This window comes from Aedes aegypti, chromosome 3 (assembly GCF_002204515.2).
Source record: "Aedes aegypti strain LVP_AGWG chromosome 3, AaegL5.0 Primary Assembly, whole genome shotgun sequence".
NCBI lineage: Eukaryota > Metazoa > Arthropoda > Insecta > Diptera > Culicidae > Aedes > Aedes aegypti.
In genome coordinates, this window is record NC_035109.1 from 389,734,433 (window position 1) to 389,755,223 (window position 20,791).

General features: G+C 37.5%; 1 protein-coding gene and 1 non-coding gene across 2 annotated transcripts in view; one reads left to right on the top strand and one right to left on the bottom strand.

The window, feature by feature from the left end:
* Positions 1-15,872, top strand: part of LOC5568958 — a 29,355-nt gene extending 13,483 nt beyond the window's left edge. Inside the window, exons 2-5 of the mRNA XM_021854062.1 lie at positions 13,728-14,200; positions 14,355-14,882; positions 15,156-15,463; positions 15,529-15,872. Of these exons, the coding sequence (XP_021709754.1) occupies positions 13,728-14,200; positions 14,355-14,882; positions 15,156-15,463; positions 15,529-15,811 (1,592 nt within the window). The 3' untranslated portion in view covers positions 15,812-15,872. The remainder of the gene's footprint in view (positions 1-13,727; positions 14,201-14,354; positions 14,883-15,155; positions 15,464-15,528) is intronic.
* A 411-nt stretch (positions 15,873-16,283) lies between these two features.
* Trnat-cgu lies at positions 16,284-16,355 on the bottom strand. Its single transcript has one exon. It is a non-coding gene; the product is annotated as a tRNA-Thr (tRNA).
* Between the last annotated feature and the right edge of the window lie 4,436 nt (positions 16,356-20,791).

Below are 20,791 nucleotides of genomic sequence, written 5' to 3' on the forward strand. Positions count from 1 at the left end.
TAATATTCGATTTTCATCCTCATTTTTAGTTTTTTCTGTTGAGACCAGAGGGTTGAACGAGTTTCAGTGGGTTTGTAGTCCGGAGGGGAAAAGCCAGTCTTTTTTAGTTTTGCGCTTTGAATTTGAGTTTGAGCCAGCGACCGTTCGAGGACCCCTGAGGTTAAAGGTCATCAGTAGTCGGGCAAATAAAAATCGGCCGGTGGTCTCTCGGATTCGAGAGTGGCGCTAAAGCCACCGGTTGTCACAACACCTCGAGCATTTCCGCCGAACGGTTACAAATTGTTAGAGTGAGACAAAAGCTAGGAAATATAACACGGTCTCCCGTGTCACCTTAAGACCGATCTGCGATTTCAGAGCGCGACCGTCATAGCCCTGCAGGAAGCGAGCGTGGCCAAACTGGTCGGTTTGTTTGAGGATACCAACCTGTACGCGATCCACGACAAGCGTGTCACCATCATGCCGAAGTACATCCAGCTGGCTCGTCGTATCCGTGGCGAAGGCGCTTAAATTAAATTGAAGCACAATTTCAAACAACAACCCTTTACAGAGCTACAATTGAATAATTAATATTTAGTTATCGATTGTAATTTCGAATGATAAGTTTTCAACGGAGATAAATGGCAAACAAAGTTTTATCTAGGTACCCGTCGCTCGGGTCGGGCGGCGGTAGCATTTTTGCAGTCTTCTCTGTGTGTGTATTTCGTTTCGATCGACAATTTTTTACCAAATCAAAACTTCAACAAAGCTGTTGCTGATAAGTTTAAGCTCTTTGTTCGCCAAATTGATACTGATCGCTCTAGCATGCGACGACGACAACGGCTTCATTCAATCATCACTAAATGCGAGGCAAACCGTGATGGATTCTTAATTCAAGTGCCGTTCGCGATTTACCTGACCGCGCGCACACAATGGGAATTTTATTTCTTGACACTGTGATTCTCGAGAAGCATTATTTAGCCGTGATAAATGATTGCATGCAAATTACTGACCAAAATCTGAATCAATCACATCCAATCAACAGTAATGTCGCTCTTCACGGTGGAAAATTCTCAAAACTCTTTCAAAATGAAATGGTCGTCCTGAAAAGGACGGTTGGGGCTAGTCACCGTCGATCGAACTGGGTTGTCAATCCATTGTTAGACAGAAACACACCAAAAGATTACCGAAGACGATCGAAATGCGGTCACTCCTCCGACGGAAATTTTCAAGGTTTCTAGACGAGTTCTCCACGAATTTGATGGTCTAGCTGGATGCCCATGGCCATGATGAGCGATTTCACGGAACCCGCAGCATTTAGCTTGGGTTGGGAATAAACAAGAGCAGAAGCAGCGGCAGCGACGAATGTGTAAAATTTATTCCGATAGGAGTCCTTCTCCAATTGCTGGTCGACGATTGACTGATGTGCGCGGGGCTCATTGAAACTTGGTTGGCTTCGACTGAACACGATAGAATAAAGAGGAGTAAAAAGAAGACCGAAAGGGGCGTTTCCCTTTGCATGACGAAAGTGGCTAAGATATCGAGCAATGATGTCTGTGCTAGGAATACACAAGAAAAATGTGCTTTTCTATGGAAAATAAGACTTGCCTTGATATTTATCGATTTTTCAATAGTTTATTCATGAAAATCAATAGTTTTAATTATTGGAGTTGATTCGTAGAAAGATTTCAAATATTCAATGGTTAGCTACTGATAATCAATAGTTTTCTTTTGTATGAAGAAAAATTTCTGATCCATGGGTGCCAAAATGATGAAAATTGTTCAATGAGAATTTCTTTTAAGAAGCATTCTAAATATGTCGCAGTTTTGTTTCATATGTTCTCATAAAATATGGCAAGTCTAAGAAGCTGTTGGAAATGCCACTCTATTTTACAATCGTTGTGAAATGTTGTGACGGCACTGCAGCAGCGTCCGTGAATACAGTATCAAATTGTCGTGCCATCAATTATTCATGACAAATTAAATTTTGTATGAAGCTGTGAGATTGATTGAGAAATATAAGATGTAATAAGGTCGTAAATATTATTCTTTCAACTCTTTTCAACACATTTGATGGCCCTGAAAAGCGCCGATTTGCTTATACGACGAACCAGCTAAATGACGTAACGTGGATGGCGCACATGAGCAACGGGTTGTTGATTACCGGGCATAAGTCGAAATCTGCAAACGATGACCACTCTTAAAATCTTGAGCGATTTCACAAGTCCGACACTCGATTAGAAGCAGCTCCTCGGATCAGCAACTCAGAGGGCCTGTGGTATTTCGTTCCTATCGGGCTTGCTTCTTGACCACCGATGCTGAATTCAAAGTCGAAATCTGTAAGCGCGGATAAATTTGCGGCGGCGATAACGACGGGTTGGACGCTTTTCCGAGCGACAGTAGTTCGCCGCTCGGAGAAGCGCCCAAGCCATCGTCATCGCCGCCGCAAATCAACCTTGCGTCTTCCTCTTCCGACGACACAAATTGAACTGTGGCGGCAGGAGCAAACGCAAAGCGAAAATGACTCGCCCGCCCGAACAGTCCGACCGCAAAAAGAAGACTGAGGGAAGAAGCAGGACCGGTGCGCTTTTATAGGGGGAAGCGGAACCCAAAAATGTGCTTGAACGTGATTGGTTAGATAAGAAAGGGGTCAACATTTCACGATTTTTCAATAGTTTGTTGCCAATAATCAATAGTGTCCTCCATTTGAATCGACGCGTAGATAAATTTCCGATCGATTGATGTATAAATATTGAAAATCTATCGATAAATGGCTGAGTTATTAGCGGTCAAAACCTGACCACTTTTCGTTACATGCTCAATTTTTCGTTTTTTGAAATAGGGTCCTAAAGCCCTGTTCCGATTTTAGTGCCAAACGCTTAAGGTTAGGCCAAAAACACATGTTTACTCAATTTTCTAATGTTTTCCGTTGGTTTAAGTCGAAAAAACATTTTTTTAGATTTTGCTACACCTCTAGGCTTAAACTCAAATTTTGGGTGTATTTTGATTTCCGTGTCCCTTCCGTAATGTCAGATAGGAACAACCCCAGTGTTGAAACTAAAATCCCTGTGATGTTTTTGTCGACTAAGCGAACGTCAAACATGATCTCAAGTGTCAAGGTTCATTTATGGACCCAATTTTTAAATTAAAGTTTAAATATGTTATAGCCGTTATTTGAGCGGGAAAAAATGCTAAAATAGTTGAATTAACATGCTCTTTCGGTTTTTTAAATAAAAACAAGATTTTATTAAAAATTTTAGGACCCAATTGTACCCCCATATGTTGCCGAAGGACGTTATCCAACGTCAAAAAAGTTGGACAATTTGTAAATTAACGTGTTTTGCATATGAATTCAGGTTGCCAAAAGCGTTTTACACCATCAGTTGAATTTACAATTAGTGGTAATTCACATGTGATCGAACTTGTAGAATGTATACAGTGTTGGTTTTACTCCCAAGAAAATTCATGGCCTCTGAAACCAAATTCGAAAACGCAACTTTCACAAGTCATTTGTTCTTTGATTTATTGGGTAATTTAGAGAGTTGGACTCTGCCAATTAATCAGGCTTCCGTCAAAGATCTCACAAAACATCATTCGACGGATTCATCAACAAAAATGCTAGTTATATTCCATCTTAAAATTTTCTGCCATGGAATCTTTTTATTTCTCCTAAATTTTTCATGGGATTCTTTTTTATTTTTCTCTAGATATTTTTCCTGAGATCCTTCAAGGAATTTCTCCGAAAATCATTTCAGAGATTGAGTATTACTGGAAGTACAGCCGCTCCACAGTTATGGATAGTACATAGATATGAATCAGTGTTGGATTGAACGGAGAATATCTCATCAAGTTGAGTTGCAATTACGCAGAACACATTTTACCCACGTGAACCATAAATCTATAAAGCATTGCAATCATTTATAATATTGAAACCATACCACAGTTATGAATCAAAGATAAGACAATTCCTAAAGAAACACCAAAACGTACGTAATATCTGGTGAAATTGATCATATTTCACGTTTTTTCTGGTCTGTTTTCCATAATGTTGACAATGCTAAACAACTAAATTCAGAAAAACAAGTATGACGGTGAGCTTCATTGGCTCATGTATCGAAATTTCCATACAGATGTGATTTTAGTGATAAAAATCATCTGTTTACTCACGATCCTAATGGACTTCACGATCTTGATCTAAGTCGTCGGACAACACTTTTACGGAGTGAATTTATTGCACTTTTTTTACAATTTAACAAAGGCATACACGCGACAATTATCAAAAAGATATGATCATGCGAACGGTTTATTTTAGACTAATGTCGTTTTCGTTTTTTGGAACTGGGTCGGTGATCAACACATAAACAAACAAACGTCAAGCAAATTGTAGTTCGGTCAAACCTGAATCGGGTTGGGGTTGAAACTGTGATTCAGAACGGGTTGCGCCAGTTCCAACCTGGGTTCAAAAACGAATTCGACATAACTAAATCTACAATTTTGCTGGTTGATTGACCAGCTGCGACATCGAGTTTCTGCCTGCGATCGGCCCTATCGTCGGTCGTGAAGCGATCGATATAATATGTGAATATGAAGTAGACTGATAATTCCGATAATTCGCTTTGGTTAGAGAGGTATTGGGCTCCGCATTGTTTTGATTTTGTATGCGATTTTGACGTTTACTGGCCTTGTTGTTTACGAATTTCGTAAAAGAGTGAAAGGGAAAGGTACATTTTTGTGCTGAGCCCCATAACTATATCTACGCTTATCAGGACTGCTCGACTTGGACACTAGTTATCTAACTATTGCTCTTGTAGTGGTGAATATGTACACTTGTACTAAAACGAAAACTTTTGTTGGTCAGCGCAAACATCATCTTTAAAATAAAAAATCAAGTAATCCCATTTCGGAGTGATCACTCAACGGACTAGAACACAACAAGGAACATCGTAGCAAACGCCATTACAACAGGACAACGCAGCAAAGTAGACAAGGACGAGACGAGGATTGTGAAAGAACTTAAGGATAAACCAGTGTTCTACATCAAGGCGGATAAAGGCAACGCAATCGTCATCACGGACAAGACGGATTACGACGAACAAATGTCGAAGAAGAAGGCCCCTACCGACATTTGACAGTGGATCCACTACCCGGACTCATCAAGCTTACAGACAAAACCCTGCAAGGCGATCATTGGCGAGGCTCGTTTGAAAGAGTCAAACCCTATTATTTCACTGATTAAAGGACTTCCGAAGATTTACAAGCCGGGAAATGAAATGCGAGAAATCATTTCGGCCGGCGGATCCCCCACTCATAAACTGGCGAAATGGCTAGTCAAGGAATTCCAGAGTATGCCGAATCCATTCCCCGCTAGGTCAGTTGAAATCACCAAGGAGTTCTCCCAGAAACACATCGAAGATGATGAGATGATGGTTTCTTTCGACGCAGCGGCTCTTTTCCCCAGCATTCCGGTAAAGGGAATCCTTCTCGGAGACTGGTTATTACCCCAAAGGACGGATGCAGCATGGAAAGGAATGGTCAGGACGGTTGGAGAAATTGTGCATGGACGAGAACTACCATCAGTGCTCCAGATTCCGCTCATTTAAGGGAAGCTATGTTTTCAAATGTTTATTATACAAATAACTATTGTGTCGATCAATACTATTTTTATGTTACAATGTAGCTCCAAGTATAGGTAATCAGCGGCAAAATAAGAAGAATTTGAAAAACTGTCATAAAAACATATTAAATTGCGTTTGTTACTGCATCTAAGTGTTCCTTTTTCCGCTCACGGTTTCACGATTTCGTGACAGACTTAGTCAAAAATGCATTATTTCTAATTTCGTTATTTATCTTGATATTTTTATAATCAAACTATAGCTACTACTGCAATAAAGAAAGCTGTATACTAAAATCGGAATTTCTTTAAAATTTTGTTTGATTTTTTGCATGAGCGGTTATTGAAACACACAAAAAAAACCAATAACCGCTCACGAGGTCTTGTGTTTTCAATATAAAGAATGATTTTATCAAATGAAAATAATGTTAAACGATTTAATTTGAAAGTTGTTAATATTGCTAGAATATATCCGTGCGAAAAATGTTGATTTTTGACACGAAAAATCATTTTTTGCTGATGGTGCTTAAAATTTCGAGGAAATTTTTACAAACAGACGAAAGGAGAAAACCCTCTCTTACCGTTTTTGTGCAAACTATTCATGGCGAATTTTGAGGAAAATTTAAAGAAACAAGGAGTATTACCGGATAAATGGTGCAGATACGTCGACGACATTTTCAGCGTTATCAAGCGGCACGATCTGACTAGGATTTTGGATACAATCAACAGCGTACACAACAATATCAAGTTCACCCACGAGGAAGAGAGGGATGGAAAACTATCGTTGTTGGATCTACTTGTCACCAGGGAAGAAAGTTCATCTTACAACCTCGAGATCTATAGGAAGCCTACAAACACCCAGCGAGTCATTCGTTCCAGCATAAGATGGCAGCATTTCACCACATGATCCATAGGATGCAGACTCTACCCCTCAGCGAAGACGAAAAAGCCAAGGAACTGGAATATATATACGAGACGGCAAGGATCAACGGATACAAGGATAGAACGAAAAAGCCATCGACAAAAAGGAAAGATACAGTGCTTTGGAGTGCTTTGACGACACTCACCCCTATCACCGAACCCATGAAGAGAGTCTCCATCCCATACGACACATCAGCAAAGAGCTCCGCCCAAAGCTAATGAATTTCGGAATCGATCGAAGCTTCAAGCAACACTTAGCGGAAACAGGAAAAGCTCAGAAGACGATAAACTAGGGGATGACTCACGATTTCAAATCTAAGGTAGAAGAGCATGTCTTTTCAGAGGGTCATACAATTATGACGGCCGATACCAAAATTTTGAGAAATGTTTCTTCGCCTTGGAAATTGGATGTAGCGGAGAGTCTAGAGAAATTGGCAAACAGGTATCTACGACGCTACTCAACAGAGACCACGGCAACGGCAATACATGACTTTTCAACTTGATACCTACTAATCGTTCCCGTGATGTACCTTACAACTCTTAAATTGAAAGTTCTTTTGTAGGGAGAAGGGATGTACCTAATAGCTTCTAAATTTTATGTTTCTACAAAAATGGGGTATGGAATGATTATACCTAGTTCAAATATATAATGTGTGCATAGGATGGTTATCTTCAAGTCGAGTCTAGTACATGGCACTGAAATCTTAATCTCGCCTTACAGTTGAGGTACGCGTATCTGTCAAAAGATACAAACTCTAGTGGAATTTAATGGTATAGTGCTAAACAACTATACATACTGAATTTGGGCTCCCTGAATCCAAATGTGGTTGCTAAATTCTTGACAATGCAATATTTATGGATTAATTTCACCCTAAGTTACGGTGTGCTTTCACTAAAAGACTCTTCATTTACATCGCAGTTAATTTGCTGTTACAGTCTTCTGATCCATAATATGAGTCGATAAAAACTGGTCCACATCTGTGGGATGGACAATGTTTGAAATTTCTATACAAATCTGGATCTCATGGATTTTTGTAAATAAGCGCGAATTTTGAGGTGTATTTCAGAAAACAACTATATTCTACAGTACCTGGGAAGTTATAACATAAGGTATAATCTGAAAAGGCAGAATCAGCCAAAAAACGCATTAAAAATGTATGCCGAACTGTTTGCATTTTGCAACCAGATTTTTAAGACCGGCATAAATAGAACTCCAGGAGTACCTTTAGCAATTCCTCTAGGAATTGTACCAGGTTTTCCTTCACGGATTTCACCAAGGATTATTCCAAAGATTCAGAAGTGGTTCTACAGGGATTTCTCTAGAGATGAGATTACATGAGATTACACAAGGAGTTCCTGCAGGAATCACTCCAGAGATTCATCCATAGATTGATCCGGTAATATTTTCAATGAGATTCCTCCAGAAATTTTCAAAAAAATTCCTCTAGCAGCTGTTACAGGGATTCATCCAGGATTTTTCATGAAGGATTCCTTAAAAAAAAGTCCTAGAGAAACATCTGGGAGAATACCTGGAGAAATTAATATTGGAGTCTTTGGAAGAATACCCGAAGAAATATCTAGAGGAATTCCTCAAAAAAGTGGAACTATTTTTGGGCGAACCTGTGCAAAGAGTTTTCTGGAGTAATCCTTGGAGAAATTTCTGAAGAAATTGCTGGATAAAGTTCAGGAGAAATTCTTGTAGAAATTTCCTCAGAGGAAACTCTGGAAAAAAAATCTGTGAGAATCTGTGAAGGATTACCAGAATAAATTGTTTGAGGAATCCTTGGAGGCATCTTTGGAGAAATCCCTGGTAAATTTCTTCGCTATAGTGACTTCACTGGAGGATTGCCTAGAGAAATGGCTGGAATAATCTCTGACGAAATTGCTAAATTTCTGGAGAAACACCTGTAAAAATCTCTTAAAGAAGCCCTGTAGAAAATTTTCTAGAGGAATCTCCGGAGGAGTCCTGGAGGTGTCTCTAGTAAAATTCCTGGAGTAATGGGATGGATTTCTATCGGAACTGGGTCTATTTTGTAAATCGAGCTGATTCAAATCGAGTCATTTTGATCGACTCGACCCTCTATATAAATAAATTCTTGGAGAATTTACTGGTTTAATTCTTTCAGGAATCCGTGGATATATCGCTGCTGTAGAGATCTGGAGGAATTTATGGAAAAAATCCTGAAGACATAACTCGAAAAATCTCTGAAATTTTTTAGAAAAATTCTTGCAGGAATCCCTGGAGTAATTTATGAAACAATTCTTGGAGATATTCCAGAACGAATCTCTGGTTAAGAGAAAATTTTAAAATGTATTGTGGAATTTGAGTACTTGAGGAAAACCCTGATGGTATTCTGAATGAAATCTTGGAAGGATTTTCGAAAGAGTATCCACAAAAATCGGAACTGAAATCTCTGGCGAAATTTCGATATCTTTCATAAGTCGCACTCGTTAGAATTGTTATTCATACCAACAAATACAAAACAACTTTGATTACTTATTTGTACGAAACTAAATTATTTTTATGCGAGAAAATGAGGTGTAATCTTCAAGATCCTATATCTATACTGAACAATATTTCTACCGGGTGTTTGTTTTTGATTGATGAATTACCACCGTTTTGCTTATGATGTAGACCTACAACAAAAGTATTGCACTTTTTTAGAACCCCGCGTAGGAGCATTTTCAAACAAGTATTTTATTTAAAATGTTTTTGTTACTACCGTGCACCCCCGCTAATTAGAACGGTACCTCATGCAAACCAACGGGGCTCATTTTTAATTTGAACTTCTGGTTACCCTAGATCCGTCTTTCTGGCTACCTCTTTCGCTGTTTTGTTTTGATTCTGCGTTCCGTTCCACAGCGTTCCATCAATAGAAATATTAGTAGTAGAACGCTAGTGGCGCTGTTGTCACAAAACTGATTCTAATTATTATTACCTTAAATTATGGTTTTTCATTGTTTGTTCAATACCATGTCGTTGTTTTGGTTTTTATAATTTATTTGACACTTTGATGCCCGGTACTCACGCTGTCAGTTCGTGGCAAACTAGATGTTGGTAACACGAACAGCAGCGACATTAGCATTCTTAGGTTAATGCTTCTACTGTTCCATCTCACTATACTCCATTCCATGAGCTACATGACATTTGAACCATTTTTAATCTGAACGATGTGCAAATTAGCGGGGTACAAATTGAAAAGTGTTCAGTTTGAATGTGATCAAACTAACGAGGGTACCCGGTTAGTTAGTTATCAGGGTGTCGACTACCTGGAAAAACCTGGAAAGTCAGGGAATGTCAGGGAATTCAATTTTTGACCTGGAAAGTCAGGGAATTTCACTACAGGTCAGGGAAAAAAATATCTATTGATACTGTACTACAACATCAATCGAGTTAACTGTCTGCAAAGTTATAAATTAGACTAACTCAGCAATACAATAGGAACGAATCATTATGTTTACATTGAATGTGATAAATTTTCTGGACGAATGGGGAATCAATCTTTCGAAATAGCAGAGAAAAGAGAAAAAGCTGGTATCCATAGTTAACTATTTATTATTCTATATAAAAATTTCCAGAACTTAAAATTTTTAAAATGTGATTAATTAGGGTAAAAGCGTTACTTCAGGAGTTTTATCAGGAGCTCACATTTTTTTAGAAAGAACTTTTAAAATTTCTCAGAAATTCTAGAGCTTTTTAAAGAGATTCCTCATGATTTTTTTTCTGAAAATTTCTTTTTATGTCAGGATTATTTTTGTTTTCATAATTTTGTTGATGATTAATTGGCTTTTTTCGGTGAAAATAACTTAAAACCGTAGCATTTATCGAACGTTGCGATCTACTAATGGTTTCGGTCTTCATCAGCTGTTCATGCTATAGAGTAAATCCTACACTGTCTACCTATTTACTTCTGTTTTGGACATACTAAAGATATCACTCCGAGAAATTTTTGAATAATTCCTCGGAAGATATTTTTAGGAATCCAGAAAATATCTAGGAAGGAATACAAGGGATTTGGTTTTAAGAAATTTCTTCAATAATCAATGTATATTTCTCGATATTTCTTGAAGATACACATAGATTGATTGAAAGATTCTTGAACCACATCCTCAGAGCATTGCTGGAGGCACGACCAATTTAAGAAAGACATCAGACTAATTATTATTAAATCAATAATGAATTACTGAATAAGTCTTTAAATTAATATTTCGGGGAAGAAACCAAGAATTACATCGGAAGTCTAGAATATTAATTAAAACAAATAAAAAAGCACTCCAAACTGAAGACTTCGCAGATTAAATAGACCTATCTGTCACAAGATAAGTAACATATTACAGTTTTACTTGCTCGCCTCACTTGTGATTTTTAGTATATCTTTTTTTCTTTTGCATTGCGAAATTAAGTATTCAATTCAATTAGTCTTCTTTCATATACATACTCTAATAATTCCTCCAAAGTAAAAATAAAATGTAGTAAAACAAATAAGCTGTAACGAATCATCACAGAAAAATATTTGAAGTATTTGTATAAAAAATAACATATGAATTTTTGGGGAAAAAAATCGTGATTCTTGAAAAAATAAGTATTTTTGATGAAATTCTTCAAATTTTTTTAGAGAAGCATCTGGAGATTCGATTACTGGAATTATTGGAGAAATAGTTTATGAAATAGTAAAACCTGGAAATTTTACCTGAAAAAAAGCAGCTAGAATTTTCGAAGGATCTAATTTTAGTAAAAAGAGCGCCTTATATAAAATTTTAGTATAATCATTATCTCTGAAATTTGTGGAATCATTTCTGAGGTAGTTTAGATACTTGCGCTTGTAGATTTCAACTAAGTATGATTAGTAGATTACTCAGAATTTTCAGAATATCTAATCAAGTTTCATCATTGCATACAAATCTTCATGCTTTAAAAGACAATAATGAAGTGCTCAGTTTCATACTTGCTTTAACCCTCTAATACCCAACCCCGCCTTTAGACGGGGTACACTTTGGAATTTTGTGTATTTTTTCGTAGCTCACAAATCAAAATGATTTTATTTTTGGCTTATACCTTGACTCATAACACGCATATAAGAAAAGTTTTTTATGACTTTTGAAACATTTTTGTATTTTTAGAAATTGTTTGAAAAATTGCATTCTTATATAACCTACAAATGCCTGGGCTTCATTTAACGTGTAATATAAAAAATCGTACCTTTTATATTTTTCTACGATTAACCTATCACAAACGAAGAGCCTGGTGGTATTAAAATCATTTAAAACCTGTTTTTCCGTTAGTTACACGGAAAATAAAATACGCTCCGAAAAAAAATTAAAAATTTAATATTTTTAAAAATACCGTAACAATTTAAATTTTTATTATTGCCAAAAATCAACAACTAGAAAAGGCTTCAAGAAAAAATGAAAAAAGCTAGGGATGTTCAAAAATAAAAATTATAAAAATCAAAAACCAAAATTTACAAATTTGCGAATAAAAATAAATAAATGCCCAAAACGTGTTTAGAACGATTTTAGATAACGAAAAATAATATTTAAATCGAAAATAAAAATTTGGGTATTAGAGGGTTAAAAAAAAACCTCTAGAAAATTATCTAGCAGATGTTTTTGAGTAAAGTAAAAGCTCCGTTTATTCATACTACATATAACATAAAAATATACTTTATGCAAAAATATTCAGATATTTATCTTCTTGTACATATTGTAATTACCACGGTTTAAACACATACGAGATAAAGACCTCCATGTTCATAGTATTCAAAAAAAAAAAAAAATATGGCGCTTGAAGTAATAGTAATGAAGTAATAAAATCTAGCTGCGATTTTGTTGCTTTTCCAGTCTAGAGAAAGTCACAAAATCACAGTTAAAATCCTTAAGTTGAGTATCCTAGATCAAAATCTAGAATACCATGAAAATGTTCTGCGATATGTCAAACTTAGGTTACTTTTGTAGTGCCAACGGACCAAATGTAGTACTAGAAGTGGTACCTGCGTATTCTGAGCCCGACTAATATGTCTTTTTGTCGTCTATGGTTCAAATCAACCAATTTATTGATCTGGAATTTTTCTGGAAAAGGACTGGAAGGTCAGGGAAAGTCAGGGAATTTTATTTTCAAAATTGAGTCGACACCCTGAGTTATCTTTATTAGGGAGATTTTCAGCCCTTGGAGTGGGTACCCGGTATTTCGTACAATAAAATGCGAGGTGTTATTACTTATTAGTTACAGAAGCACCATTTAGAGTGTTACTTCTGAAAATTAAAACTATTTAATGTTTCTAGACCACGATGACATTTATCAAGTATCAGTCTTCATGACATGCTCAAGAGTTATTTTTGATCTGTAAAAATAACTACAACAATAGCTTGAATTGCATCCACTACTTTAATTGTGGGTCACAGGTATTGTAAGACCGATTTATGGCAAATTTTCTTTTGATATTTTTATTTTATAGAGAAATATGATGATAAACTACCATGAGTTGCAAGCCACTCCTCCGTTGCAAGTCATCTCGTATGACGGTACTTTCAAAAATTATTTCAGATGTTTCTTCTTAATTAAGCCTAACAATTTTATAGGAATGTTTCCAGAATATCCTTCAAGATTACCTACAAGATTTTTTTTTCGATCTTCCTTCAGGAATCCTCTCATTCAGGGATTTCACTATGAATAACGCCAGGATTTTTTTTCAATTCTACCGTATCCGCGCATTTCATACAAAACGATTTGAATACGGAAATACACAATAATATTGCAACAACTTTCAATGCCATTTGATGCTATTACTATTAAGTATAAGTTTGAATTATCAATAAAAGCAAATAAGGCATTTTTTCGCGGCGTAAACAAATAATCAGTGGAGGTCCGTCTGAATCGACGCCATTTTTTTAATTTCCTTTATTGAAAATATTTTATTTTTTATGCAATATTCCATGGAACTACTTACTACAGATATGTTTCATTGTGTTTCTATGAAATCCTTTTAAATATTAGCATAATTATTGAGTTTTATCCCAAAAAGTATTGCGCGGAATTAGGTCACGTCGTTTTTCATAATGCCCTAATCCCGCGCACAGCGAGGAATATTGTTTCAAAATATGACCATAGCAGTTTTCAGGAAACCCATAAACCAAAAGCGCCCAGAATAGGAATAGTATTCCTATCTTGTAATGTACGGCAATGCTTTTCGTTAAAACCGTCTTTTCATTCATTTTCCAGAACAACTTACCTTCGGAATGGTTCCGAATCTGCTGAAATTCCTCAACATCGACACATTGATCAGAATTTTCGGCCAATCATCCCCAGTCATGGTGGCGTTCATCCGCCAAACGGTGACCTATCTAACCAGTGAAGCTTTCGACAGTCTCCGGACAACTTTGGCTCAATTCCTGGAACAAAGCGACGAACGGGTTGAACTGGTGCTGACCATTTTCTTCTATCTGCAAAAGAGCAACGCCAACCGACTGAAGCTGATACCGGCGGAACAGGTGAGCGACCTTCTGGCCGAGTATGTGGACGCTATCGAGTCGTTCATTGGTGGAAAGTCTGCCAAAAAGGTGAGAAAATCGGATGTAGCACTGTTCAACCACCTGCTGAAGGGATGTTCGCTGATCATCCACTACAAGGCCGCGAACAAAAAGGAGCTGACGGAGGAATTGCGAGAGGTGTTCCTGCAATTTGTGGACCAGGCGGTAAGTTGAAGCTTGGATTGTATTTAGATAGCTACCTACATTATAATCATCATTGTCGTAGCATGTTTTTTTTATGGACAATAATCGTGAATTCCTTTTGCTTTTGTACTACAACTTATTTGTGAAAACCTCTCTTACAATTTTATCCCAACAGCTCAAAGTCGACAGCCTATCGTCGAGCACGCTGCTAACGAATGCTCTCCAGCACAAAAACTTTCTCAAACTGGACCCTGAACGGATCGAACTGGTGGTGGAAAATCGCTGGGCCAGTTTCCTGTCCCAACTGCGAGCCGAATATGCGCCAGATTTCAATTCCACCGATGATCCGGACGTAGATGCCGCCCACATGCAATCGAAGAACGTTAAAGTTTTTGCCAGCTTTCTCACGCACCACCAAACGTACGAGAAATTGGCCACACGTTTCGAACAACTTAAAAAGGAAGCTACCGCCGATCGAAGCTATCGCACCAAACAGTTTGTGCTGCGGGTTTATTCCATTTTTGCGAAGAACGCTTTTGCTTCCGGGGTGAACCAGGACGTAGAAAAAGTCTTCGTGAGGTCTTTTGGAAAGGTGGTGGCCGAGGAGGTCGTACCGCTGTGCGTGTTGAAGAAGTTCTTCGACGATCGGAGCTGTCTAGAGGAAATCCTGAGCTGCTTCGCTGCAGTCGTTTCCAATCCTAAGGTAAGATTACCCATTAAAAAGGACATGACGACTCATAATATTTAGTTATGAATGTAGTAATAAATATCTGATTTGGTTAAGTTTAAGTACCTAAATTGAAGAGACAGAAAATATAGTGTCTGCGATGGTCATGGGTTTTCAAATCACTTTTTAGAGAACCGTGAGTCACTATTTTTTTTAAATCTGAGCACTGTAATAACTATTGTTGGCACTTATTTTCGCTACCAGCCCTGATATAAACTTCCCCTCATTCTTATTTTTACTTTATTGCAGCTCACCCTGGTCCCATCGATTATGGACCACATGCTAGAATTCCTGAGCAGTATCAACATCAAGAAGTACGCCGTCAAAGACGGAGAGGAGAAAGCGTTCTACCAGCTTCATCGGCTAATCAGCGACGTGCTCTACTTGATGATGATCATCCGGCCCAATTACGTGGCACATCGCCTCCCGCAGTACTTTTACGTCTTCAACGGATTGATCGCATCGGTTATTTCCTACAAAGAAGATCGCCCCATAGACAAGCCATTGAACAGTTTTGAAATCCTGACGTTGTCCGATCTGTTGCTGCCTCTGGAAAAGTAAAACTTTCAATGTTTCCATTCTTAACATCATTGTTACTAATCCAACGATTCCCCTTTTTCAGGATAATGAGTCACGCGGCCAAGAAGGTCGCCAAGGACCTTCGCATCATGGCACCGTACGTGCTGGCGCAGATCATCAATTTCATTATCCAGAGCAAACGACCAACGACGCTACACGAGAAGATCGCTCAAACCGTGTACAACGTTTGCTACGGGTTGATCGAGATGTACGACAAGCATTCGGCCAGCTATCTGCTGCGGACATGTGACGAAGCGTCCAAAAATGTGTACACCGAGATCGTCAAAGGGTTCCGGAAGTACAGATCTTTCAAGGGCAAGATCTAGACAGGTGAGCTGTTACTGATTATAAATGTAGATAGATTATATGTTCTTTTTTCGGATTATAGTTCTCGGTAGTAGTTACTTGTGAGAAAATCCCTTCTTGTGACTATAAAGTTTATTCATAAAGGTAGTTGTGAAGTACAGTTATATTTTGGCTCCTCCTTATTTCACTTTGGCCTGGGCTATTTTAACGGCCAATTTGAATAAAACTTTGTTATAGAAAGCGCCGAAGTGAATCAAAAGAACCCAGAATAGATAAGGCTCCCCAAATCATGAAAAAAAACGAATATAGATGCGAGAAGTCATGCACTTATCGATTTTTTATCGACTATGAGCGAATCAGCAATGGAGCCAATCGTCATCCTAACCCTAGAGTACAACACAGCTATGAAGTAATTGTGTTCTTTCTTTTGTCTCTTTATTCGCTCTACTGCGTAAAAGATAAGGTGTAATTTAGCTTAAAAAAAAATCTCCCTGCCTCCTGTGAGGATTGAACTCACGACCGCTGGTTTACGAGACCAGCGCTCTACCACTGAGCTAAAGAGGCTCATATATTAATATGTTGAAAATAAGCCAGCAGGTAGTGTGACACCTTTCCGTCGTTTATTATCATAAAGGCGTGACCGTTGTTATCATTGTTCAGTAGAAGCATTAACCTAAGAATGCTAATGTCGCTGCTGTTCGTGTTACCAACATCTAGTTTGCCACGAACTGACAGCTTGAGCACCGGGCCTAAAAGTGTCAGATTGATTTTAAGAACCAAAACAACATCATGGTATAGAACAAACAATGAAAAACCATAATTTAAGGTAATAAAAATTGAAATCAGTTTTGTGACAGCTGCGCCATTAGCGTTCTACTACTAATATTTCTATTCATTGTTCTTATTAGGGGTATTCACTTAACGGCATAAATCCCTGCGTATATCATGATAAACTGTTCTTCTCAAATGTTTCACAAAATTGCGTAAACTGCGTGGGAAACATTTCAAGCCGTTGAAATTCAACAGTCAACCAATCCAAGAATGCGTCAGTCATCATAGCAACTTGAGTACGTTATTTACTGCCGTTATACGCATAATTGTCTCATGTTACTTTTTGCGCATTTCGACTTTTTGTCATCAAACAGTTTATTTTTACGTATAGAGTTCTGTTTGATCTTCCGACCTTGACGCTTGCTCCTGCGGGAGCGAGTGACGAGGGCAGGATCAAACATGTCGTGCGTCGGTCGAGTGAAGTGAAAAAGTTCCGCGATCGGTTAGTTCTGTTTGATCTTCGACCTTGACGATTGCTCCTTGGCAGTGCGTCAAGAAAGCCCAAGCAGTCGTCAGTTGTTTTCCCTCTCGGGTCGTGCGCCTATTTTCTCTGAGTGCTTTTATATAGCCGAGCAAACGAGTTAAGCTGAATGCGGATTGTTGCTGCTCAGTCAAGGATGACGGATCAATTGGTGAGCTCGTTTCATGCTACTATTTCTAATCTATAAAATACGTATGACTGCACATTTAATCGATACAACGGTAGGACGTGTAGGAGTGTCGACATAAACTTTTATTCATGAATTATATATGTTAAACATTTTTTTGTTTACAAAACACCCCTTTCTTTTTATCTTTATTTTTGTAATTATAAAAAAAAACTTTGAATGGTTCGACACTACAAGTGTAGACTTGCGAAAGGTTCACTTTTTTCAACAAACTTTGGATGGTTCGCCACTGTAAGTGTCGGCATAAGAATAAGAGTGTTCTATGATGTTCCAACCAATCGAGTTTTTGTTTCTTTTCAAATAAGTAAAATATAATAACACATGCTTTCGTCCTGACAGCTGTAGGAATGTTACATTTAGATATTTGTTCAACAAACTTTGAATGGTTCGTCACATCAAGTGTCGGCATAATTTTCCTTTACATAGAAATTGTTCATATCAAATGAAAATATTATATTTTCATTAAAGCATATTTATATTTGACAAAAAACTATTTATCATGGTCTAATCACTTATCAAAGTGAATCCTTTGACCCAACGATCCACCCCATTAACAAACATCCTTTCCAGTAACCTTTGTGGAGATGCAGAGGCAAACACGGTCTCCAAATAGCAAAGGTTACACACTAACATTCCTTCCCCTAATCCCACCTGACTGCAAGGACGTGGCCGGCGCCGTTATTGACCCTGTATAAATAGAGGCACTGAATTATGCACACTGAAGAAGATTATGGCCAATCCCAGCCGAACTTCTAGTTGATTCTTTGTGCATTTTCACTGACTTCGGTCAATCACGGAATAGCAACCATTGATATGTGTAGTCAGTCTAAGCTAAGCTAAGCTAAGCAAACAGTTTATTTTTACGTATAGTTTTAGAAAACACACACCGAAAATTAACTTTGTTCGGAAACTCAATGAAAAGCAAGCCAGGTCAATTTATCCATTGTTGAATTTCCACGCATAACTGTCCCACTACTGTATTTCTACGCATAACTGTCACACTATACAATTCGCTGCGCTGATCTAGAACAAAATAGTCAGTAGGCAGTTTTGAATTAGCTGGTATTAGGAAATATCTTATTGAACACCTTCTTACGTTAGCTTTACATTCCATGTGGAACACAACCTGTTTTATGTGTTTGTACTATCGGGATACATTCATCATCATTCATGCGAGCCTGACGTCAGTTTTGATTGAAATTTTCTATATCAAAATTTTATTTCCCATCCGTTTTTCAAGGAATTTCAGTTGAATTTTCAGGGTCGATCACAAAATTCTTCTAGTGCTTGGAACCACGGTCATCGATTAAAAATTTACCGTAATTTTGGACTTATCACGGGGAGTAGTGAAATAATCGTAGTTGAAGAAAATGTAACCACTTTAATTTCGAGTCCATAGCTTGCGACTAATTAACTTCATGATTTAGCAAACCAAGTCTAAATAAAAATAGTTCGACCGTTTTTGGATGACTTGGCTGCATGCTGGGTTGTTCCGAATACCGATTCCCTGGGGGAAATGGCTTCTAAACCGTCGGTTCTGAAACCTAGCTGGCAAACTCAAACTACATAAATTCCCAAATTCAGGCAAAAGAAGGGTAATTCAAAGGTTTTTGGATAACTTGATAACATGCCAGGTTGTTTTGGATACCCTGTTCTCCAGAGGAGGTGACCATTATATTGGCGGTTCTGAGACCTATCTTGCGACTTATCAAACTTGATAAAGTCAAGAAGAAGTCAAAAGAAGAATAGTTTAAGAGGTTTTGGGATGACCTGGCCTCATAATGGGTTATTCCGGATTATTGGTTCTTCGGTGCAAGTGGCAAATATGTTCTGAAGCTTAATTTGCGATGTATCGAATATCAAGATTTTACCAAACCAGTCCAAAGAAATGTCAAATCTTGTGAAGATTTGTGTCGTGAATTTAGAGTTAAATATTTACTCCGCAGGATAACCTTGACTTCGCAGATCCCTGGGCTTGGGATTATATTTTCCAGGGAGCGATGAGTTTTGATGATTGATCGCTGTTGTTAGTAGATTGATTAGATGTTAGGTGAATTTCAAAGCAATGGCAAACTTTTTATTACAAAATTTAGATTTTGTCTTCAGACCTAAAGATTCTGGTTAAACTACTGCATAGTACGGCTATCACTCATCAAAATTACTTTCACTTCGGGAAAATATAATTTCAATCTGGCGAGAAGATTACAAACTGAGGGTGGGTTAGGAGCACAGTCAGACCCTTGAATGTGCAATGTGGGGTAGTAATTGGGAATGCCATTGACGGTTTGTAATCTTCTACGAGGTTTTCGAAAACCAACAGGGCGCGTGCACCGGGTTGCGGATAGGAGCAAAGGGAGATCAATAGCATCTACTTAAAATAATAGAGCAAAAAGCCGTTCCATGATTAGGTAATGTTTAGCGATCTTCTATGGTGTTCTAGTACTATAAAATTCTTCACTCAATGGGAATTCTGGCCTTGATAATATCAATAGTGATAAAAACATAAAATAATACCTAATACTCAATAAGTACAGTGTAGCTTCAATGTAGTCATAAATGAAATAAAATCAATTTTCTATACTTGACAAGGTTTTGAAGACAATCAATGAGTGAAAGAACTACCTATTAGAAAAGCCACATCAGCTAAGGCTATACATATACAAATGTTGGTCATAGGGTCATGGCGAGCATTCGGTATGTATGTCTATGACTGATTCTAATCTAATAGGGGCACTAGAAGACCACGCGGACAATTTCGAAACAAATTATTTTTATACATCGGTCTTATGATCCGAAAGGCTCAGCTATGCTGTAATGTCATTTTTTAAGCTATTCATTAGTGCTGTTTAATTGTTTATTATTATAACAAAATTACATAATTACTCATTACTAATCACTGTTCCTATATTCTCTCTTTCTCACCTTCTTAACTGTTGCATGATTATGATCATTACTAATATAATGCATGAGCATGCACAATAAGAATAATTTCAGAACTGTAAGCAGTCCATGGATAACTGGATAGAATAGCTTCGAAAAGAATGCTCAAAACAGAATAATTCTGGTCAGGGAAGTATGAACCACATGAGTAAGTAATACATTTCATTTTAATAATATCAAATATTTTTAAATAAATCAGCACCGCCAATCAGTAAACTGAATTATAATTTTATATCTGTACATAATAAAAACAGATAAAGTTTGTAAAGTTGTCACCATCGATTGAATTGCGTTCTTTATAGTAATGTTCAATCATTATCAAAAGCTCCTAAAGCGTCGCATCGTGCCATCAGCAAGCATCACTCTCATATTGTTATTACTTTGTTGTTTATTAAATTTCTATAAAGCGATCAGCTCATTCTTTCTTACTTGTACAATTGTTTGAAATTTAATTAAATTAAACCAAACTTCAAAACTCAAATTAAATTGCTCTCAGCACATTTACATTTTGCAGCATTAATCGCATTACTGTGTCAAGTCTTCTCCAATTTCCTATACCCT